General features: G+C 47.5%; 1 protein-coding gene across 1 annotated transcript; it reads right to left on the bottom strand.

The window, feature by feature from the left end:
• Window positions 1-12: 12 nt before the first annotated feature.
• Window positions 13-23,835, bottom strand: MRPL48 (mitochondrial ribosomal protein L48). Its single transcript, XM_082219616.1, has 8 exons — window positions 23,679-23,835; window positions 18,138-18,190; window positions 16,222-16,265; window positions 12,679-12,764; window positions 10,043-10,209; window positions 4,445-4,547; window positions 2,832-2,921; window positions 13-250 (listed from the first exon to the last, which is right to left on the bottom strand). Exons 1-8 carry the CDS (start codon window positions 23,697-23,699, stop codon window positions 176-178), a joined length of 639 nt encoding a protein of 212 aa, XP_082075742.1. The 5' UTR covers window positions 23,700-23,835; the 3' UTR covers window positions 13-175.
• Between the last annotated feature and the right edge of the window lie 40 nt (window positions 23,836-23,875).

Consider the following 23,875-nt stretch of genomic DNA (forward strand, 5'->3'; position numbering starts at 1 on the left):
AGAAGCACGCCATAAAGATTAAGCCATTTATTATGAAAAAACAGACTCGTTATGACAGTGTTGGCTTTTGCAGCAAACACAGAGGTCCACTTCCACCGTGTCGTGGAACGTTGCGAAAAGGTCGACGATCGGCCACAAACCCCGATGTAAAATGGGTATTTGTAATGTGCTTGACTCAGCTCATTTGAGAAAGCAGGTCCTCTAGTTCTGGACGTGCCTTCAGCCGAACCTTGAAGTCTTCTTCCGTGTGCTGTGGAGGGACAGGGAGGGGGAAACAACAACAGCAGGACGTTATAGATACTAGCATTTGGTTGCCAGATTTTTTTTCAATGAATCCGGGGACACTTTTTTTTTAAGCTGAGTAGCAACAGGGAGTCAGTAGTGGGGATGCTGAGGCAAAAGACCCTGGGCCCAAGCACACATGCATATTGTATAAAGGTGCAAAGCCCTTCTTTTGCGCCCTGTGAAACATAAATGCGCAGTTTTTAAAGAACGGAACAACGGTTTGCCGCCTGCCCATGACTCCCAAGCCTTTCCTGATCTCTTGCCCCCTTCCCCCTTTGTTTTGACAGACTGGGGGAGTCACGGGTGGGTGGCCATTGCCCAGTTTTTTAAAAAACTGTGCATTTATGATTCACAGGGTGCAAAAGAAGGGCTTTGCACCTTGCCTGGTAGAGAAAACACATGCCTTGCGCCCCTCCTGAGCACCAGGACATGGGTGGCCATATAAGACTGAGAATACAGTGGTACCTCTGCAGTGGATACAGTGGATCCATTCCAGAGCCCTGTTCACAACACGAGCAGAATGCAACCCGCGTCTGTGCGGGTCGCGATTCACCACTTCTGCGCATGCACATGACGTCATTTTGAGTGCGCATGCGCAAGCGGCGAAACCCAGAAGTAACCCTTTCTGGTACTTCCAGGTCACCGCGGGAAGCAACCTGAAAACATTCAACCTGAAGCAAACACAACACAAGGTATGACTGTACATTGTAAAATCAATTATGCCCTCAGATTCTGTGCTCAAAGCCAAAGTATGCAAATACGTGGGGTGCGTGGTAATCTGCCTGTTTTGCTTGATTCTGGTCATTTCCATTACCATTGCAATCACAGCCATTTGGTTTAAACTTCCCCCTCGTTTGTTCTGGAACAAATTTCCTGTGGTGCAAAGGGACCAGGCAGTAAAGACACCAAGATTCAAATCTGCTGTGAAGCTTGTCTCAAGAAGTCACCATTTCCACATGAGTCCTGCTGGGTCTGAGCAAAAGATCCATCAGGTCTGGCATCCTCCTCCTAGCAATGGACAGGCAGGTGCATCCTGGAACCCCACAAGCTGCTGCTTCTTCTTTGGCGATCCCTTGTAGCCAAGTAAGATTGTCTTCCATAAACACGGTCTTAACAATGAGTCCGTAAGTGACTGTGGAGGCCAATTCTGGATCCACACGTCCTTCCACAGTGGGGGACATAGGTTTCCGGGTGGGAGTTGATTATGGTGAGGGTTTGCCAAGCGTGCCTTCCTCTTAGCACGTTTCTCCCTTGCATCCTGAGTTCAAGCGTCTTGAAAGCCCATGACACCTTTGGAAAAGGCTGTTCTCCAACTGGAGTGCTCGCAGGCAAGTGTTTCCCAGTTGTCGGTGTTTATACTACATTTTTGTCAGTGTTTATACTACATTTTAGGGACGTGGGTGGCACTGTGCGTTAAACCACAGAGCCTAGGACTTGCCGATCAGAAGGTCGGCGGTTTGAATCCCCGCGACAGGTGAGCTCCCGTTGCTCAGTCCCTGCTCCTGCCAACCTAGCAGTTCAAAAGCATGCCAAAGTGCAAGTAAATAAATAGGTACTGCTCCGGCAGGAAGGTAAACGGCGTTTCCGTGTGCTGCTCTGGTTTGCCAGAAGCAGCTTAGTCATGCTGGCCACATGACCTGGAAGCTGAACACTGGCTCCCTCGGCCAATAAAGCGAGATGAGCGCTGCAACCCCAGAGTCGGTCACAACTGGACCTAATGGTCAGGGATCCCTTTACCTTTACCTATACAGTGGTGCCTCGCAAGACGAAATTAATTCGTTCCGCGAGTTTTTTCGTCTTGCGAAGCATGGTGTCGGAAAAGTTTTGGAAAAGCTTCAAAAATCACCAAAGTCTTCAAAAACCTCAAAAAAGGCTACCACACCTCGAAGTCAAGTCGCAACTGTATTAATGGTTTTAAGAAAAAGGAAACAAACTTGCAAGACGTTTCCGTCTTGCGAAGCACGCCCATAGGGGAAATTGTCTTGCGAAGCAACTCAAAAAACCAAAAACCCTTTCGTTTTGCGAGTTTTCCGTCTTGCGAGGCATTCGTCTTGCGAGGTACCACTGTACTACATTTTACATTGAGAGAGTCTTTAAACCTCTTTTGCTGACCACCAGCGTTACGCTTTCCATTTTTAAGTTCAGAATAGAGTAGTTGCTTTGGAAGACGATCATCAGGCATCCGCACAACATGACCAGTCCAATGAAGTTGATGTTGAATCATTGCTTCAACACTGGTGATCTTTGCTTCTTCCAGGGCACAGCGACAACAGCCCTCCTAGGTTATTTGTCTCCAGCCCCTAGTATTCCAAGGCAAACTGCGTCTGAACAGGGAGGCTCTGTATCATGGCTGCTGGGGAGTTTATTCCAAAGAGGTGTCCAACTACCAAATTCAGGAGGGAGGGAGGAAGTGCTTGGGAGGGTGTGTGTGTGTGTGTGTGTGTGTGTGTCCCCTGGAGCACTTCTCAGAACCTGCTTTTTAACAATAGTTTAAAAGCCAGGAGCCACAATGCTAAACCTGAACGCTTCAGTAAGAATCCACATACCTCTTTCACTAACAGATGGACTCCTTCCGGCCGATTATTCTGAACGATTTCCAAGAGAATAGGAGCGAATGCAGCATTCAAACCGCTGATCTGAAGGGGAAGAGGAAAAAAGAAAAAAGAAGCGGAATGGATCGTTGTCGGAGAAGGGGAAGAGAGCAACACCCCCCCTCACAAAACCGGGCTTATTATGTTATCAGTACACATCATTATGATAAGATGAAAGTAACACAAAGGCTTTCAGAATCATATAATAAGAAAATCAATTTTTAAAGTATGGGAAATGTCAGGAGATTCAGAGTCATCTCAATATTTGGATTTTGTACTATTTTCTGTTGTATGATTATATTTTGGAAAATCAAATACAAAAGATTATGGGGGGAAAGAGCCTGTTTCCAGCAGGAACCAAAGGCACAGTGTGAAACCAGGATTCTTACGTAGGTCTGCGGCTGGCCTGAAAAGACGCGTTTCTTTATTATTGTCATATCCAAACCTTCCTCTGAAGGAGATAGATGTGTCTTCCCCCGTTTTATACATTGAGGAAAAGACTTGACCTATGCCAGCTACTGAGCTCCACAGCGGCGTATCTCTGTTCTGGTCCCCCTTGTAAAACACTCTATTCCAAATGTGGGGAACTGATCTCCTCTACCCACTACAATGCGGATGGCACTGTGGCCTAAACCACAGAGCCTAGGGCTTGCTGATCGAAAGGTTGGCGGTTTGAATCCCCGCCACGGGGTGAGCTCCCATTACTCGGTCCCTCTCCTGCCAACCTAGCAGTTCAAAAGCACATTAAAGTGCAAGTAGATAAATAGGTACTACTCCGGTGGGAAGGTAAACGGCATTTCCGTGCGCTGCTCTGGTTTGCCAGAAGCGGCTTAGTCATGCTGGCCACATGACCCAGAAGCTGTAAGCCAGCTCCCTCGGCCAATAAAGTGAGATGAGCGCCGCAACCCCAGAGTCAGACACGACTGGACCTAATGGTCAGGGGTCCCTTTACCTTTATCCACTACTGTAATGTGTGCAGAAGTGTTCCACCAAGATGATCAAAGTAGAGCAGTGGGGCTTTAAAATGACTGCATCTCCAGCACTGTCCCTGTTGTTTTTAGTGTACTCCAAAAAAGAGGGAGGCGGATAGTGCTGTGGCCTAAACCACTGAGCCTCTTGGGCTTGCCGATCGGAAGGTCAGCGGTTTGAATCCCCGTGACAGAGTGAGCTCCCGTTGCTCTGTCCCACCTCCTGCCAACCTAGCAGTTTGAAAGCACACCAGTGCAAGTAGATAAATAGGTACTGCTGCGGTGGGAAGGTAAACGGCATTTCCGTGCACTCTGATTTCTGTCACGGTGTCCCGTTGCACCAGAAGCAGCTTAGTCCTGCTGGCCACATGACCCAGAAAGCTGTCTGCGGACAAACGCCGGCTCCCTCGGCCTGAAAGTGAGATGAGCGCCACAACCTCATAGTCGCCTTTGAATGGACTTAACCGTCTAGGGGTCCTTTACCTTTTACTCCAAAGAAGTCACAGAGAACTCAGCTGAAAGACTGCCGGGCAGCATGATGTCACCATACTATTAAAAAGACAAAAACGAAGAGGAAATTGGGCAGGTGAGACCTCCTACCTGAACAACACGTTGGTGGGTTGTAAGAACAGCATCCAGGTGCGCCTTGGAGCCTTGTTCCTGCATCAGCATCACCTCCGTGGTCTTGGTGGGCATCGCATAGCTGTGGAAACAGCGGCTGTTATCAGCATTCCACAGGCACGAAAGGGGTGAGTGAGAGAAAGGAGACTTTTGCACTATTCAGCAGAAAGAACCGAACTTCCAGCCCCAGGGAGCAAGGCTCCTGAGAGGGAGCCTTCATGACAAATTAGCGATGCAGACAAGATTGGCTGCCTTCGTTAAATGGAGCACAGCCGCCTGCGTTAATGAGGCCTGTTGGCGCTAAACCCCTACCTCTGTGCTAGCGGAATTGGGAAATCTGCATTGAAAATGGTTTCTCCAAAAACCAGCAAGGCGTATTTGTTTACAGGTCTCGCCCCAAAGGCTCATGGGGTGGGTGTAATGCAAGAAAAAGCAAGTACGTGCCCCGTAGGTTGATTTTCAAGATAACCAGAGTGCTGCAGGAGACACAGAGCGCTCGGTTGGGTGATTTCATGAGACAGCAACATTCCCGTTGAGCTCTGAAGTTCCCTGAGTGGGCTTCAACTGGGAGAAGGTTCATTAAAATTTGATGCCGAGAAACCTTGATTTTTGCAATTTGCAAAAACAATGCAGATTTGCATATATTTTATAAAGCGTCTCTCTGTCTAGTAGCCCGGGAGAAGCAACATTAACTAGACCCAGATGCCCTGTGCAACTTCCCCTCTGGTTTAAACAATCTGAACATGCTATCTGCCACAGCATTAATGCCTAGGAACTTGACTTGAAATGAAAGTTCCAATTCTAAGATGCTGAATCACCTGCCATCTTAAAAAATGATGTCTGGGGTTTATTTATTATTTTACAAATTTATAGACTGATTTACAGTGTAGGGCAATCAAAGTTATACAGAAAAAGATAAAAATAAGATGAAATGCCAAAAAACCCACCATGCAAATTCTATAAGCAAGCGGTATCATTTTTACCAGCTTTCCAATAAAACCGTTCCTGCAGATGTATGATTACGGTAATATGTCATAGGTGACTTGGTCACAATACAGGGAAAGCCTCCTTAAAGAAAAACATATTCAGTAGATGTCTAAACACATGGGTAGGCAAACTAAGGCCCGGGGGCCGGATCCAGCCCAACTGCCTTCTCAATCCGTCCCACGGACGGTCTGGGAATCAGCGTGTTTTTACATGAGTAGAATGTGTCCTTTTATTTAAAATGCATCTCTGGGTTATTTGTGGGGCCTGCCTGGTGTTTTACATGAGTAGAATGTGTGCTTTTATTTAAAATGCATCTCTGGGTTATTTGTGGGGCATAGGAATTCGTTCACATTTTTTCCCTTCAAAATATAGTCCGGCCCCCCACATGGTCTGAGGGACAGTGGACCGGCCCCCTGCTGAAAAAGTTTGCTCACCCCTGTCTAAACATCACAATGCTGGGCAATTGGCTGGTAACTCATTCCAAAGGCCTGGAACTGCAACACTAAAAGCCCGGTTTCTTTTACACACTAAGTGCACCTCTGGGGCAGGCAGTACTCTCAGCATTGCCCCTTTTGAGGAGCACAGTTGCCCAGCAAGGATGTGTGAGGCGAGGTAACAACAGCGAATGTACTGTTCACCTGGAAAGGAGGAGGAGTTTGGATTTGATATCCCGTTTTATCACTACGCGAAGGAGTCTCAAAGCGACTCACATTCTCCTTTCCCTTCCTCCCCCACAACAAACACTCTGTGAGGTGAGTGGGGCTGAGAGACTTCAGAGAAGTGTGACTAGCCCAAGGTCACCCAGCAGCTGTATGTGGAGGAGCGGGGAAGCGAACCCGGTTCCCCAGATTACGAGTCTACCGTTCTTAACCACTGCACCACACTGGCTCAAAGGTCTCAAAGGAACAAACACCAATGTGCAGTTAGCTCAATGCACAGGCTGCAACTGGCTCAAGCAAGCTTCCGCTGTTTGTGAACTGGAAAAAAGTGGGGGGCTGTTAATGTGTGTGACCCATGCCGAAAAGTGACACCAAGCACATAATCTGGATTCATGAGACGCTTCTAGCTTTCATTATTATAGAGACAGAAGTTTGAAAATATGTCTAGCATTCAAGAGGTTACAGATTCTGAGCCCTGCCCATCCATTATCCTCTCCAGTCACATTGTCCTACTACACCAATGCCTTCCAATGCACATTCTGTGAAAATAAAAACGCAATTTAAAGGACTGGGTAAAACACTTAGAAATCAAACACAATCAGAGCGGGGGGAAGAAGCACTCCAATACGAAAAGTGCCTCGTCTGACACCCTGGAGAGCGGCTGCCAATCCATGTACAAAACCCTAAGCAAGATGGACCAAAGGTCTAACTTCATATATATAGCAGGCAGCTTCCTCTGTTCCATCTCACAATCCAGCGATCCTTCGTTCCGATGTTATCTACCACTTTTCAAAAGCCCATTCCACACATTCCTTTAAAGATATCCTATTTTGGGAGGCTTGTCTTTGCGGCGGAACAAAGCCAGCTTGCTGTTCTGCCTGATCTGATCAGCTCCTGGGATTTTCAAAGAGCCAAGCAGAGGGAAAAGGTCAAGCTGCAGAGGCTGAACGGACCTTTGTCTCTGGGCTGGGTAGGAAAAAAAGAGGTCTATTCACACAACAGGAGGAACTCAGGAGAGAGAGAGAGAAGCAGGTTCATGCTGAACATAACCCTCCAGTCTTTTCTAAGATGTCCAGAATAGAGTACAATAGTTTTTTTTAAAAAACCACCTAACAGATTTCAGAATACTACAATGGAAGACAATCCCCTTTCTTCCTCAAAGATCATAGAATGTTTCATGGACCTAGACCAGGAGTCGGCAACAAGAAGCCCATGGGCCGAATGCGGCCCACGAAGACCGTTTTACCGGCCCCCAAGCCACCCCCGAACTGAGCCGCCTGTTCGGCGAGTCCCCCGCGCACTGTGCTAAAGCAGCGTGGCTCAGCGCGGGAACTCGCTGAGCGGCGCCGGAAATCATGTCTGCGCAAGCGCAGATACTGGAAATTGCACCTGCACATGTCCAGACGCAGAAAATTGCTTCTGCACAGGTGCGATTTTTGGCATCTGGGCATGCGCAGAAGCAATTTCCGGCACCGCACACATACGCATATGGGATTTCCGTCATTGCACAGCGCCAGTCCAGCCCACAGACAATCTCCGTGGGAGTGATCCAGCCCATGGCTGGTAAACCTTGCTGACCCCTGACCTAGACACCAGAGTGCATTTGTGGATTCTGAGTGCCTATTAAAGGCACTCTCTTCTCTTTCACACCAATATTCTAGCCAGTTTGTATCAGCAGGAAGCATCAGTGCTGGGGGGCACGTGGAGAAAGAGGGCCAGCCTGATTGGTCAAGCAGAATTCGGAAAGTAAGCACTGAAGTGGCAGGAAAGAGTGGATGGTAGGATCCCAGCAGATTTTAATCCAATTTTGGAGGTGGGAGGGAGTGTGTGTGACTACATGCTACAGATGCAATCCAGCGATGGTTTTTTTAAGTTGCATGAGAACCGAAGAATGCAGCCATGTCATCAGGACAAATCTCAGCAGGTTAAGCAGCCAGAGAAGCAGCCAGAGAACGCATTTAGGTGGCCACCTAGACAACAAAAGTGGGGATGCCCTGAGGCATTCTGGGGTTTCCTCCAGTGACAAATCCTCTGAGAATAATTAAGATTCTTCACTCAGCAATTTGGCTTTTCCATTTTGCAGTTTCCTCTTCGCACATATTGAATGATCTTTTTTTTAAAAAAGATATTTATTAAGATTTTCAAAATATTACAAAATGAAAAAAGAAAAATACAAAATAAAAATAGTTAAAAACAATTCAATCTTTCCGTTACTTATCTTTCATTTGCTTGTTTCCCGGACTTCCTCGCACCTCCCTTTTTTGTATTCCAATTCAGTTTGTTAGTTCAGCAAATCCTTCCCCTCTTGTTATCCTTGATCAAGCAAAGGCGTCATCATGACCTTTGATCCAATAGTCCTGCCCGCTGGTGTCCACGGCTGAGCTGGGTTTACCTCAGCCATGGGCAGGAAGGCTGTGGACTGGCTGCAGGAACTTCCTGTAGCCAATCCGAAGCCGCGCCAGCGTCACCGCCCGCCCAGAAGCTGTGTCAGCGTCGCAGAAGTCAGTCCCTGTGCGGCGAGCCGTCCGCAGCACGTGGGGACTGACTGAGCAGGTGGCAGGGTCTGCGGACTGGATTTACAAGCCTGGGGGGCAGCATCTGGCCCCCGGGCCTTACAGGTGAAACTCGAAAAATTAGAATATCGTGGAAAAGTTCATTTATTTCAGTAATTCAACTTAAAAGGGGAAGCTAATATATGAGATAGACTCATGACATGCAAAGCGAGATATGTCAAGACTTTATTTGTTATAATTGTGAAGATTATGGCGTACAGCGGATAAAAACCCCAAATTAGAAATCTCAGAAAATTAGAATATTGTGAAAATGTGCAGTAGCTATTCAATCCATAACACCTGCAGTGGGTTCCTGAGCCTTTAAATGGCTTCTCAGTCTGGTCCAGTAGGAAGCACAATCATGGGGAAGGCTGCTGACCTGACAGTTGTGCAGAAAGCCATCACTGAGACCCTTCATAAGGAGGGAAAGCCTCAAAAGGTAACTGTAGAAGAAGTTGGATGTTCCCAAGTGCTGTATTGAAGCACATTAATGGAAAGTTAAGCAGAAGGGGAAAGTGTGGAAGAAAAAGGTGCACAAGCAGCAACACAATGATAACAAATAAAGGCTTGACACACCTCGCTTTGCATGTCATGAGCCTATCTCATATATTAGTTTCACCTTTTAAGTTGAATTACTGAAATAAACTTTTCCACGATATTCTATTTTTTCGGGTTTCACCTGCAGTTTGCCAACCCCTGCTCCATCACCTTGCCGACAAAGGTCCATATAGCTAATGCTATGGTTTTCCCAGTAGTGATGTATGGAAGTGAGAGCTGGACCCTAAAGAAGGCTGATCGCCGAAGAATGGATGCTTTTGAATTCTGGTGCTGGAGGAGACTCTTGAGAGTCCCATGGACTGCAAGAAGATCAAACCTCTCCATTCTGAAGGAAATCAGCCCTGAGTGCTCACTGGAAGCACAGATCCTGAAGCTGAGGCTCCAAGACTTTGGCCACCTCATGAGAAGAGAAGACTCCCTGGAAAAGACCCTGATGTTGGGAAAGATGGAGGGCACAAGGAGGAGGGGACGACAGAGGACAAGATGGTTGGACAGTGTTCTTGAAGCTACCAGCATGAATTTGACCAAACTGCGGGAGGCAGTGGAAGACAGGAGTGCCTGGCGTGCTCTGGTCCAGGGGGTCACGAAGAGTCGGATACGGCTAAACGACTGAACAACAACAAGTAGCTCCAAGATGTCATTGGACTACAACACCCATCCTTCCTGACCACTGGGCCCCAAGCTGTCTGGGGCTGATGGGCAGTGGGAGTCCCACTATCTGGAGGGCCTCGGGCTTGCCAGCCCACAACATTCAACCGCACGAGGCAAAGCGTAGATCTCTCACTGGAGAACACAGGAAGGGATCCAGCAGAAATCTATACCTTTCCTCCACTTTGATGGAGTGTTGGTTGCAGAACTTGTGGACGTACTGCGCATAGTGCTCGACCAAGGTCATGTCGTAGCCGGTCATGACGATGTTCAAGACTCCATACTCGTGTTCTGTCCCAGGGTCAATCTCCTTCATCTGTAACCTCCTTTTCTTGGGAACCTGAGAAGAAAGAAGCAGAATTGTCTCAAAGGCAGCTGGGAGCACCCGCAAGTGTAAAAGCATCTAACTGAAGCACAGCATGGAGAAAATGGATCGAGTGGAGCTTTTCTTCCTCCTTACGCTGGAACTTCCTCCAGCGAAGCTGAAGGCCGGAAGGTTCAGGACAGATAAAAAGGACAGACTTCTTCACACAGTGCATAGTGAAACTATGGAATTCCCTCTAGAGGAGACAGACTTGGAAGGCTTTAAAAAAGGATTAGACAAATTGATGGAGGAGAGGGCTACTGATGGCTAGGTAAAGGTAAAGGGACCCCTGGCCATTAGGTCCAGTCGTGGCCGACTCTGGGGTTGCGGTGCTCATCTCGCTTTATTGGCTGAGGGAGCCGGCGTACAGCTTCCAGGTCATGTGGCCAGCATGACTAAGCCGCTTCTGGCGAACCAGAGTAGCGCACGGAAACGCCATTTACCTTCCCGCCGGAGCGGTACCTATTTATCTACTTGCACTTTGACGTGCTTTCGAACTGCTAGGTTGGCAGGAGCAGGGACCGAGCAACGGGAGCTCACCCTGTGGTGGGGATTCGAACCGCCGACCTTCTGATCGGCAACTCCTAGGCTCTGTGGTTTAACACACAGCGCCACCCGTAGGATGAAACGTAGCATGAAGCAAATGCAACACAAGGTATGACTGTATATGGGCAGAGCAATCCTAAACCCCAGGCGACCACTTTAGGATTCGTCTCACTGAAAAGTGGCATAGAGATACAAACAAGGAACAATACAACAATTGTCCCAAGCCTTGCTGCTCGCTCTGACCAAGATGGCAGGTGATTTTTTCCTCTTCTTCCTTTGATGCACCAGCTCCAGATTGGCACTTCTGCCTGACTCCAGACGCCCTCCAGTAGCAGAAAGGGGCGTTAGGATCACACTCGAAGTAGCACAAATTGAGTTGTGTGCTGTTGCCGAGCAGCAGAGATGGAAAGCCACTCTTGGAACTTTTCGGAGAACGAGAAGTCTGAAAGGGGAGGCCTTTGCAATTTGGAAAGATAATGAACCAATCATTCATCTGGGCAGAATGTCTCGAAGGCAGAAGTTGAAATAGGAGCAGTTTGTCCTAGCTTGTCAAGAGCAGGGAAAGATTTTAATTGTTCCAAGACCATTTCGGCTCTTCCCCACCCCCTCTGGTCCCGGTACTGGGAATATAAGAACATAAGAAGGGTCTGCTATATCAGGCCAATGGTTCATTTAGTCAAGCATCCAATTTTCACAGTGGCCAACCGGGTGCCTGTAGGAAACAAGCAAGGAGGATTCGAACACAAAAGCAACACTCTGACCTCCTGTGGTTTCCAGCAACTGGCATTCAGAAGTGTTGCTGCCCCTGACTGTGGAGGCAAAGCGTAGCCCTTCACGGCCTAGGACCCTCGTACCTATGGGACCGCCTCTCCCGGTATGCCCCGCGGAGGACCTTAAGGTCCACAAATAGCAACTCCCTAGTGGTCCCTAAGGAAGTCAGCTTAGCCTCAACCAGAGCCAGGGCCTTTTCAACACTGGCCCCGGCCTGGTGGAATGCTCTGTCTCATGAGACTAGGGCCCTGCGGGATCTGATTTCTTTCCGCAGGGCCTGTAAGACAGAGTTGTTCCGCCTGGCCTTTGGCTTGGAATCAATTTGATCCCCTCCCCCTCTTTCCTTTTTCCTTTCTCCTTCTGTGATGGAACTCCTATTTGGGGACTTTCCTGGCTTTTTTCTGGCCAATGTAGGACCAGTCTGGATAGTTGGCCTTGGTGAAGATTTGACGTTTTCATCCCCCAAAAAAGGTTTTGATTTGAGTTTCTACTGAATGTTTTAATATTGTGTTTTAATCTTGTTTTTAAGTTGTATTTTAATCAATTGTTTTTATACCTGGTGTTAGTCGCCCTGAGCCCGGTCTTGGCTGGGGAGGATGGGGTATAAATAAAAGTTATTATTATTATGGCTAGTAGCTATCAGGGACGCGGGTGGCGCTGTGGGTTAAACCACAGAGCCTAGGACTTGCCAATCAGAAGGTCGGCGGTTCGAATCCCCTCGACGGGGTGAGCTCCCGTTGCTCGGTCCCTGCTCCTGCCAACCTAGCAGTTCGAAAGCACGTCAAAGTGCAAGTAGATAAATAGGTACCGCTCCGGCGGGAAGGTAAACGGCGTTTCCGTGTGCTGCTCTGGTTCGCCAGAAGCGGCTTAGTCCTGCTGGCCACATGACCCGGAAGCTGTATGCTGGCTCCCTTTTCCTTTTTTATTTTCCTTCTTTTTATTAATTCTTCACATCAAAATCAATAAAAATATTTTGAGAGGGAAAGAAAGGAAATACAACAGGCGCTCCTCAACTCCACCAATCCACATCAAATGGTTTACACTGAAGGTTTTCCCATCAATCTCTGATTTTTTTCTTTCTTTCAAGAAACTGCCCAGTCAGCAGAGTCCAAGATCAGAGGTGCTTACCTCTTTGGGGAGCAGGTATTTGAACCGGCCAATGCGATGAGTAGGCTGGGATCTGTACTGCCTGGGGCAGTCCAGCAACGTGCTACCTTTGGGAAACAAAACAGACACAGTTAGGTTCCTTCAGAAACCTTAAACCCACTAGCCAAGCGCTTTTTGAACTGTGCTCCAAGGAACCCAGCAAATTGGGTTCACCATGGCAAACACGTTTTCCTGAAAGACAGTGTCAGGCGAAAGCAGGAGCTGCTGCCTTCTGTGTCGTTCTTCTCTCCAACCGCTCAAATGAAACCACAAATGAGCCACAGGTGTCACAATGGGACGGCAGGAGCTGCACAGCAGACGCTCACAGCAGCTGCATCAAGAAGCAAAGACACTGCCCAATATATTGGGAAACGATATACAATGAATTGAAGAAAATGTTGAAAGTAACATTTGTTAAACAACCAGAAGCCTTCCTGTTAGGTATTTTAGGTCAAGATATGCCGAAAGAGAAGAGGACGTTATTTATCTATGCTACTACGGCGGCGAGAACTTTGATAGAACAAAACTGGAAGACTAGAGAATGGCAAGAGAAATTGATGAATTATGCAGAACTGGCAAAACGGATGGATAGACTATGAGAAAAGGACAACAGTGACTCTGAAAAAGCGTGGGAACCTTTTATAATATATTTACAGAAACAAAGAAAGAACATTGACTTGATGGCAGGATTTAAATAAACACATCTTTATTAATAGAGAGCATTTAAAATAATGAAGAAATGATATAGTGGATTGTAAGAAACAGCAGTATGTAATAAGGGGGTAACAAACCAGAAATGGAAGCTGAGGGAAGCCCGGGGGTGAAGGGGTGAAGATGTGTAATATGTATGTTATTGATAAGAGATGTTTGTAATGACAGAAAAGAAAGTGAATAAAAATTTATTAAAAGAAGAAGAAGCAAAGACATTGGGCACTGGGGAGAGGTCCCAAGGACATAGAAACGAAGGGAGAGTGGATGGGTATCTGAAAGCTATTTGCTTTAACAAGCCCTTGCAATCCTATCCAATGCATGCTTATTCAAAACCCCAAGCTCAAAATGATTAATTAGGGTGGATTTGATTTAAATAAAATTGATTTAAATCACTAGTCAGTAAGACTTGATTTACCGTATTTTTCGCACCATAGGGCGCACCGGACCATAGGGCGCACCCAGTTTTTAGGGGGGGAATTCAAGAAAAAAAATATTTCCCCCCCCCGCAGCCCCAAAGAGCAGCGTACAGGCTGCACACAACCTCTCCCTGCCGGAGGGGATGCGTGCAGCTATGGATCAAGCCAAGGTAGCGAGCGGGATGGATCCCGCTCGCTGTTTTGGCTTCCCCTAGCCCCGTGCAGTCTCTCCCTCCCGGGAGAGGCTGCGTGGGGCTAAAGAATCCATAGCCCCGTGCAGCCTCTCCTTGGCAGAGGGGCTGCGCGCAGCTATGGAGGAAGCCAAGGCAGCGAACGGGATGGATCCCGCTCGCTGTTTTGGCTTCCCCTTTAGCCCCGTGCAGCCTCTCCTTGGCGGAGGGGCTGCACAGGGCTTTCCTGGCTTTACTGGGAGGTGGGGGGATTCCCTCACCTCTCCCAAAAGCCCGCAGAAGCCGTGCAAACCCTTTAAAGGGATCGCTGCTTCTCCTGCCTTTTGTGAGAGGTGAGGAAATTCCCCCACCTCCCGCAAAACCGGCAGAAGCCGCGCGCCTTTTAAAAGGGCTGCACGGCTTCTCCTGGGAGGCGGGGGGATTCCCCCACCTCCCGCAAAACTGGAAGCAGCCGTGCGCCTTTTAAAAGGGCTGCACGGCTTCTCCTGGGAGGCGGGGGGATTCCCCCACCTCCCGCAAAACTGGAAGCAGCCGTGCGCCTTTTAAAAGGGCTGCACGGCTTCTCCTGGGAGGCGGGGGGATTCCCCCACCTCCCGCAAAACTGGAAGCAGCCGTGCGCCTTTTAAAAGAGCTGCACGGCTTCTCCTGGGAGGCGGGGGGATTCCCCCACCTCCCGCAAAACTGGAAGCAGCCGTGCGCCTTTTAAAAGGGCTGCACGGCTTCTCCTGGGAGGCGGGGGGATTCCCCCACCTCCCGCAAAACTGGCAGAAGCTGTGCGCCTTTTAAAAGGGCTGCACGGCTTCTCCTGGGAGGCGGGCGGATTCCCCCGCCTCCCGCAAAACCGGCAGAAGCCGCGCGCCTTTTAAAAGGGCTGCACGGCTTCTCCTGGCTTTCCTGGGAGGTGGGAGAAGGGACTGATGCCGCCAGTCAGTCCCTTCTCCCTCCTGTTGAAAAGCCCGCAAGAGCGCACGGAGCTTGTGTGCGGCTCTTGGGGGCTTTTCCCGCCTGCTTCCCCCCTGCATTCGTTCCATAGGACGCACACACATTTTCCCTTGCTTTTTAGGAGGGAAAAAGTGCGTCCTATGGTGCGAAAAATACGGTAAATCATTTTTTTTACAGAAAGACTCATTCTTGCATATTTACAACCAAATGAAGGTTTCATTTTTGGAACAATAAATTTTCAGAGTAGTTTTTACAGTTATATCAAAAATTACTGATTTGGTTATACTCTTAGAAATACATAGACAGATAATTATGGAATTATTGTGAGGTTTAATAAGTTAACTGTTTATATTTGGACAACTTTTCTGCTGTACTTTATTGGAAGGAGAAAAATAACCATTTCCTGAATAACAGTTGAAACAATTTATTTAACTAAAACAATAACATTATAGCATATGCATCCATGTTTGTTAACTGATGTGGTTAAACAATTAAAAGAAAAAAAAGACTGCACATATGAAAAACTTAAAACAAATCCTTATTTCCTGATGAATAGCCTTTGGACTATAATGTAACTTAAATAGAAAACTATCTTTAGAAAGACTTTTCGCCCAAAAGCATTTGATTTTAAAAATCCAATTTAAATTTTAAAAAAATCCAATTTTTTATATTTTTTTAAAATAAATCATTGATTTTTATCCACCCTGTGATTAATGCACAATGAAACATGCACAGGATCAAGCAGCTAGTATGCTTTGGCTTCAGTTTTCACTAAACAAGGAGATCAAGTGAGGAAAAAGGATGATTACAGACTACTGTTAGAAAGAGGGTATGCACCCCTACTCTTGAATCAATCATGTGAGAAATGTTTAAGTTGCAAACCTGCAGGCAAGAACTTGGGAAGATTTGTCAGTATCACATCTAGCAAAACATTCAAACCATCGTTATGCTAACGTGTGCTAGACTAGCCTTCAACCATCTCCTAGGTGTTTGGACTGCAGTTCCCATCAGTCTCAACCAACACTGGCTGGGGCTGGTGGGAGCTGTAGTCTAAAACATCTGGGATGGTCAAAGGCTAGTCTAGCAATGTATTGTCATTTCTTGTCATTAATAATGTTGATGTGAACGCTGTCAGTGGAAGGCCTGCTCTGTCCATTCTCAGGCTGCCTCTCTACACGAGAGGGGGAAATTACAACTTCCACTCAACAAAGCAGAGCACAGCACTCAGGCTATTGGCGCAGAAGTTCCTGGAAATCAATTCTTACCTACGGAACATACAGGATTCCTTCTGGACGTTTTTAAGGCAAGACTAGAGGAAAAGGAGAAGAATGTTCATCATTACAGGCTCTTGATGTCTCCGTCTGCAAAATGTTTTGAAAATTTCTTTCTTTTTTTTACTGTGTCCATTTTATTTTATGTTTAATAAAAAATGTATTATTTTCAATGGATTCACATGACATGTTAATGGCCGTACACCTTCAACACTGTACATAACATGAATATATTATTTCTGCAAATTTCCCACATCTAACCCTGCAACCACCTCCCCTTATACCCAATACCCATGTGACTTCCTTCACCCACATGCGTGTGTTTCGAAACTTTCCTAAGGCTGACATTTAGTGCCTTCTTAAGCACAGTGACAAAACTGCATGTTATGGAAGGGCCCAAAAGGTCTTGCCTGCAGATAGGATAGAGCAGGCATAGGCAACCTTCGGCCCTCCAGATGTGTTGGCCTACAACTCCCATGATCCCTAGCTAACAGGACCAGTGGTCAGGGATTATGGGAATTGTAGTCCAAAACATCTGGAGGGCAAAGGTTGCTTTAGACACAAAAGGTTCCTGCTTCAGTCTCCAGCGTCTTGGAATATCCCTTGCCGAAAACCCTGGAAAGCCACTTTCAATCACTCTAGAAAATGTTCAGAAGGATGGACCACTGTCCTGACTGTATAAAACAGCTTCCTCTGTTCCCCATTGATCAGCACGGGGGATTTTGGAGTCAGCACAGGTGGCGGATGACACAAGCAAAAAGGTTCTCAGTAGGAAGTCGCTGGCCTCCAAAGCCAAGTGTACATACAGCCGTACCTTGGAAGTCAAACAGAATCCGTTCCGGAAGTCCGTTCGGCTTCCAAAATGTTCGTAAACCAAAGTGCGGCTTCCATTGGCTGCAGGAAGCTCCTGCAGCCAATCGGAAGCCACAGAAGCCCTGCCGGATGTTTGGCTTCCAAAAATAGTTCGCAAACCAGAACAGTCACTTCCAGCTTTGCGGCGTTCGGGAGCCAAAACATCCAAGAACGAAGGTGTTCGAAAACCAAGGTATGACTGTACTTAGAAGTAAGTCCCATTAATCAAAGTACCATACTCTTCCGTGTATAAGACTAGCTTTTTTTACTGAGGATTGTTCAGAATTGGGGCTTACCCTATACACAGATAGTGCAGAGGGGCGACTGGCGACTGGTTGCAGCCGCGAGCAGGAAGTTGTCAGCGGTGATTGGGTGGGTGATTGGTGGCTGCGGCAAGGGCTGCTTTGGACTGGCTGCTGCTGCGGCAATTGCGATGGTGATTGTTGGATGTGGCAAGGACTGCTGTTGATTGGCTTCTGCTGTGTCAATTGTGTGTGGGCTTGCCGGCCGATGGTTGCGATTGGGCAGACTGTTTACGGCGCGTGCGATAGGCAGCGCTTGTCAGTGCGGTGAGTGATTTTTCCCCAGAAAAGCTCAAAAACTCTGTGCAACCCTTCCCAAAAGGTCAACAACTCTGGGCCATCTCCCCCCATTTTCTTCAATTGGAGTCCCCAAAATTAGGGGGGGGGCGTCTTATACACGGGGGCGTCTGATACATGGAACAATACAGTATTTTAAAACTGTAGACCACACTGGATGCCTTGGAAGAAAGGTGGAATATAAATGCACTCAATGAATCTATAAAATAAACATCAAAATGGACTTAATTCTGAGTAAACTGACAGAGGGTCAGGGTGGGTCGTTTCTTCCCTTTTCCCTGGTTGTACATCTGACTGTGGAATATGAGAACATAAGGCTGCTCCTCCAGTGTAGACATGCCTTAAGACCAGGCCACAATCCCTGACCTATTTTGGTTATTTTACTGCTACCGCCCTACCGACAAGAATAAATTTGTTCAGGATAGGATGTCATGTTTGCTTCAACGTTATTCACCTTACCTGATAAGCGCAGATGTCTGTTTTAAAAGGGGTTCCTTTCCCAGGTAGAAGGCCTAGTGGGATGGAGAAGGGGGGGGGGAGAAAAATACCCTTAAAATGTCAAGAAAGACCGCAGAGAGTTTTTCAGGGCATCGATGGCTCTCCGGCAATCTATTCCAGTGTTCACCTCCTACTTCAAAGCTCCACATTCGCAAGCCACCAGCAAACTTCTCAACCTGTTATTAGAAGCCCTCAAGGCTGGTGTTCACAAAAGAACAACAGGAAGACAGATGAGTGCAATTTCTATTTTTGCATACTCTGTCACTTGTACTTGTGTATTTCCAAAGCGTAATCTTCAGGGGGATGGGGAACATGCTAGGCTGGATTTACTCTTGAAGCCACAGACTCGTCTTCAGCTCAAGATGCTACACATGCACTTAAGTCAATCTATTTCAAAATCTGCCCACTGGCTTTCAATCTTTAAAAAGGAAAGAGCAAATCTGGGAGGAAGTTCCCAAGTCTGCACCTGTCCCTAATCATACATTACATGCCAACAAACATGTCTACATACATAACCCTGGTGACATATTTTGAGAATAGTACAGAAGAGTTTTTTTAAGCCCATTCTGCCCAGAACAACAGTTTACACTTAACTTGTTTTGATGATACGGACAGCGATAGATGGGAGACTGGAAATCTACTATTGCTGTATAAAGAATGAAATTAAGGAACGGGAAGGCTGAAATGGAAGCATAGATGCATCCAGGAAGCTTTGGCCAACCTGATGCCCTCCATCAATCCTGACCATTGGCCAACCTGACTGGAGATGATGGGAGTTGTGGTCCAAAATATGAGGAAGGTGGCACGAGTTTGGGCCATGCAAGGGCAAATGAAAGGTGAGATTTAGGGAATGGAGGTGATAAGAGAGAGAGAGAAAGAGAAAATGGAGGAGTCACTCTTACTTGTTCCAGGGAGAGAGGAGGAGTGGATTTCCTGGTATCACCAGGACCCAAGAGCTTGGAGCAAGGCAACAGAGTGTACTGCAAAGGCTAGTTTGCAAAAGAAAAGTGTTCCTCTGCGCCAACTGTCTCTGATCTGGAGCTCCGAAAAGGAACCAATTCTATCAGGCTTGCAATCGGTGCTGAATTTTAAAGGAGCCAAAGGCAAGCCGTGCTGGCAAAGCAACATTCAAGAGCATGCTTTACAGCTTTCAATTGTTCCTTTGCAGCCAAGGCTTCACCCATCCACACACGGTGTTTTATGGGGTAAGTGGGCATGGCAGAGTAAGGGTGGAACAGCCCTTATTGGACCTACCACACTTCTGCTTGTCCCATGGCTAGGAAGCACAGTCTGAGCAGTTTTGCGCTTGACTTGTGCTTTTTAGGCACGGGTCCAAGTGATGTCCCCCTTGCCCCAGTCCTTTCCCAGTGAAAACCTGCTCTTTAGCTCTAAATTGGAACAAACAGCAATCCATGAAAAACCTGAATTGCCTTTTTGCTCCGACTGAGCGCTAAAGAGCAGTTTTCCCTGAGAGAAAGCAGTCATCTATTTGCATCAGTGAATGAGGACAGGTTGGTTGAGGAGATAGGCAAGCCTTTGTAGGTCACCTTTGAGTCCTGTGTTGTGTAAGCAACTTGGGTTTCTTATAAGGCTCCCAAGACAATTCCAAAAATAGAAGAGGGAGAACACATGACTTCACATCCCCTTGAGGTTCCTGCTAACCAGAGGAAAATAACAACAATGGAAAAGTGGCAAGGAAACAGCGGGAGGTGGGGGAAGCTACCTGGGGTTAAAACAAGCAATCAAAGGAAGGGACCCATGAGGCTTGAACTTCCACATTTCCTGGATGGATTAAAACAGCTTTGAGTACCTTAGCGAGGGCTCTGAAATCACCTCCAAAGATCAAAAAGGCTAGGCCTGCCATACGTCAGGAAAATTCCTGACATGTCCTGGTTTTAGGGTGTAAAAATGGCGTTGGGGGGATTTTGCCGAATTGGCCAAATGGCAGGGAATGTATGGCTACGCGATGGAAAAATCAGCGGAAACAGCTCAGAAAGCTTAAATTCACTATGTTGGGGTGTTGGATTCTCAAGCCTTATCAGAGGAAACTGGCCACTCTACAGGCACTCGGCTTGAGCTCCTTGTTGACCTCCCCGTCTGCGTCTCCCGGCAGGATACAGGCTAGGTCACTATCGGCGATCCTCCTCAAGCGTGAGAAGAACACACCACTCTTCCCTCCTCCCTGCCTCCCCCAGGGAGGGGAAAGAGACAGACAGAAATGTATTTACATGTCTTTATTTCTGTCTTTGCAGCAGTACAGAGAAACGCGTCTGCTCTCATCAGACTCCAACAGCAGAGAGACAAACTCCACCCCTGTACTTCCAGTACAGGTCAAATGACACTCTGAGCTAACATCCAGTGCTCAGCACAGTGAATAGACTGCCCCTTCATTCCCACGGTACAGTCCCAAACATTCACATCCTGTTTTGCTTTCCAGCCAGCTGCAGCTCGCTGCCGCATTGCTCCTTTTCCGTAACATGGGGTAGGTTTCCCCTCAAAAGCTCAACAATGTTACTTTATGAAATACTGCAACCCTAAAAAAGGCTGAACAACTGTGCTCCCTTGGAGACAAACATTTAAAGACCTAGATTCCTGTTGGGAGGAGAAACCTGAGACAAAAAAGGCAAACAGCATCAGGCAAATAATGGAGGAAGGAAGCTTCATTAACTATAAACTCCAAAATTTGGGATCACCTCCAAACCGTTTGTAGGGTTTTGTAGTCATAGAATTGTAGAGTTGGGATCTAGTCCAACGCCCTGAAATACAAGAATCTCAGCTAAAGCATCCCTGGTGGCCATCCAACCTCTGTTTAAAAACCTCCAAGGAAGGAGAGAGTCTACCATCTCCCGAAGAAGTCCGTTCCACTGTTGAGCAGCTCTTACCATCAGAAATTTTTTTCTGGTTTAGTGAGGATCTCCTTTCTTGCAAGCCATGGGTTCAAGTCCTACCCTCCAGAGCAGGAGAAAACAAGCTTTCTCCATCTTCCATGTGCCAGTCCTTTAGACCAGAGCTTTCCAAACTGTCACAACACATTCATGCGTTGACTGCAATGTGTAGGTGTGTCACACAGATGCCCCCGCACTCCTCCCAGGGGTGGGAAGGGGTTAGTTTAACCTCCAGTTTGCTAGTAAAATTGAATTGCTGTGCTGCAAAACAATGCCTGTATAAAAAGAGTGTAACCACCATGAAAGGTTTGGAAAGCTTTGCTTTAGATATTTGAAGGTGACAAACCTAGACAGCATCTTAAAAAGCAGAGACATCACCTTGCCAACAAAGGTCCATATAGTTAAAGCTATGGTTTTCCCAGTAGTGATGTATGGAAGTGAGAGCTGGACCATAAAGAAGGCTGATCGCCAAAGAATGGATGCTTTTGAATTCTGGTGCTGGAGGAGACTCTTGAGAGTCCCATGGACTGCAAGAAGATCAAACCAATCCATTCTGAAGGAAATCAGCCCTGAGTGCTCACTGGAAGGACAGATCCTGAAGCTGAGGCTCCAAGACTTTGGCCACCTCATGAGAAGAGAAGACTCCCTGGAAAAGACCCTGATGTTGGGAAAGATGGAGGGCACAAGGAGAAAGGGACGACAGAGGACGAGATGGTTGGACAGTGTTCTCGATGCTACCAGCATGAGTTTGACCAAACTGCGGGAGGCAGTAGAAGACAGGAGTGCCTGGCATGCTCTGGTCCATGGGGTCACAAAGAGTCGGACACGACTAAACGACTAAACAACAACGTATCTCCACTCGGGTCTCCTCTTTTCCAGGCTAAACATACCCAACTCTCTCCCACCATACCCAACTTTCCATCAGCTGGAGTCGGTCTTCACATGCAGGTGAAGTGTCTAACTCACTGATGGTGTGAGACCCATCAGCTACCCTCACCTGGTTTAGCCGGCTAGTGGGAGCCGTTTCACGGGATGTGGCCGCTGTCGCCTGGTGACAGCTTCTAGAAGCCATAGGTGAGAGCTGAGTGCAGGATGGGGACCAAAGGTGGAAAAACCCAAATCCCAAAGGAGCAGAATAGACCATTTATGTATATGACCACGGATGCACGGATGTTACTGGCCCAGAGATGGAAAGAAGATAAAAGTTCCCACCAGATAAGAATGGCGGATGAAGTTAGTGGACTATGCTGAAATGGCTAAAATGACCGGAAAAGTCAGAAATCAGGAAGACTAACATTTTAACAAAGAACAGGGAAAATTTACAACTAAAAGAACATTGTAAATAGTTAAAATTGTTAGTAGGATTGGAATATCACTTGTAGTTTAAGGTTGAATTCCGGACATAACGGAAGAGGTTAAGGTTTTGGATTATTATAAAAGATGCAGGAGGAAATGATTCAAAAAAAGGACACACAAAGGGGAGGATGAAAGTCCAGGAGATTCCTTGGAATCTTGTTTCTATGATTTATGTGTGATATATCTGTTAAAATTTTAATTTGAAAAACTAAATAAATAAATTTTAACAAAGGTGGTCAAACAAACCCAAAGGAGCACCAACCAGAGGTACCACCCCTCCCCTAACACCCCATAGACCTCAACTCTGTGGTGCTGTGGCCTAAACCACTGAGACTAGGGCTTGCTGATCGGAAGGTTGGCGGTTTGAATCCCCGCCACGGGGTGAGCTCCCATTACTCGGTCCCTGTTCCTGCCAACCTAGCAGTTCGAAAACACGTCAAAGTGCAAGTAGATAAATAGGTACCGCTCCAGCGGGAAGGTAAACAGCGATTCCGTGCGCTGCTCTGGTTTGCCAGAAGCGGCTTAGTCATGCTGGCCACATGACCCGGAAGCTGTATGCCAGCTCCCTCGGCCAGTAAAGGGAGATGAGTGCTGCAACCCCAGAGTCGTTTGCGACTGGACCTAACGGTCAGGGGTCCTTTAAAGGTAAAGGGACCCCTGACCATTAGGGGTCAGGGGTTCTTTACCTTTTTTAACCTCCCCAAACCCTGTAAGTCAGCTCATCCCACTCAAGAGAGGATCCACGGCAAATTAAAGGGAAATTCGCGATGCAGTCCTACACCTAACAAGGCGCTCCATGGAGAACATATGGGCACAGCTTAGAATCACTGGCACTGACCGAAATGGATTCTGGGAATGGCAGAGACCTATTGCAGGCACCCCCAAACTCAGCCCTTCAGATGTTTTGGGACTACAACTTCTACCATCCCTAGCTAACAGGACCAGTGGTCAGGGAAGATGGGAGTTGTAGTCCCAAAACATCTGGAGGGCTGAGTTTGCCTATGCCTGGTTCTCAACCTGTGGGTCCCCAGATGTTGCACTACAACTCCCATCATCCCTGACCACTGGTCATGCTGGCTAGGAATGATGGGAGTTGTAGTCCAACAACATCTGGGGACCCACTGGGCCCTGAGCTATTGCTTTGACCAGGGAGGCTAATGAGAATCAATGCAGAAGCAAAGACTCCTGGGAGTGCAGTAAGAAGGTCAAAACGCCCCGTCTCTCTCCTCATCCCTCTGCCCACCCAAAAAAGCTTACGTACTCTGCCCAGAGCCGCGTTCATGCTCCCCAGCCGCTCCTAGAACCCCTCCGGGCGGTAACCACGGCGACGCAGCGGGAGAAGCACGAGTCTCTATGGGTCCACCGCCGACACACGCCCCCCAAGCCTCTCGCGTGCAACGACAAAACGGGTCCCCCTCGCTCACCCGGCCCGTCCGCACAGCGTTCCGCCGCAATTTC

Source organism: Podarcis vaucheri, assembly GCF_965113315.1.
Source record: "Podarcis vaucheri genome assembly, chromosome: 4".
Taxonomy (NCBI): Eukaryota; Metazoa; Chordata; class Lepidosauria; order Squamata; family Lacertidae; genus Podarcis; species Podarcis vaucheri.

What these genes read in the sequence shown, in the direction of transcription:
- MRPL48 (XM_082219616.1), bottom strand. Translation starts at nt 23,699, where the DNA reads ATGAACGCGGCTCTGGGCAGA. An exon ending in AATACCTGCTCCCCAAAGAG is followed by an intron (nt 10,210 to 12,678) that starts GTAAGCACCTCT and finishes CTTTCTTCTCAG; the next exon opens with GTTCCCAAGAAAAGGAGGTT. An exon ending in CCCACCAACGTGTTGTTCAG is followed by an intron (nt 2,922 to 4,444) that starts GTAGGAGGTCTC and finishes CTTCCCCTTCAG; the next exon opens with ATCAGCGGTTTGAATGCTGC.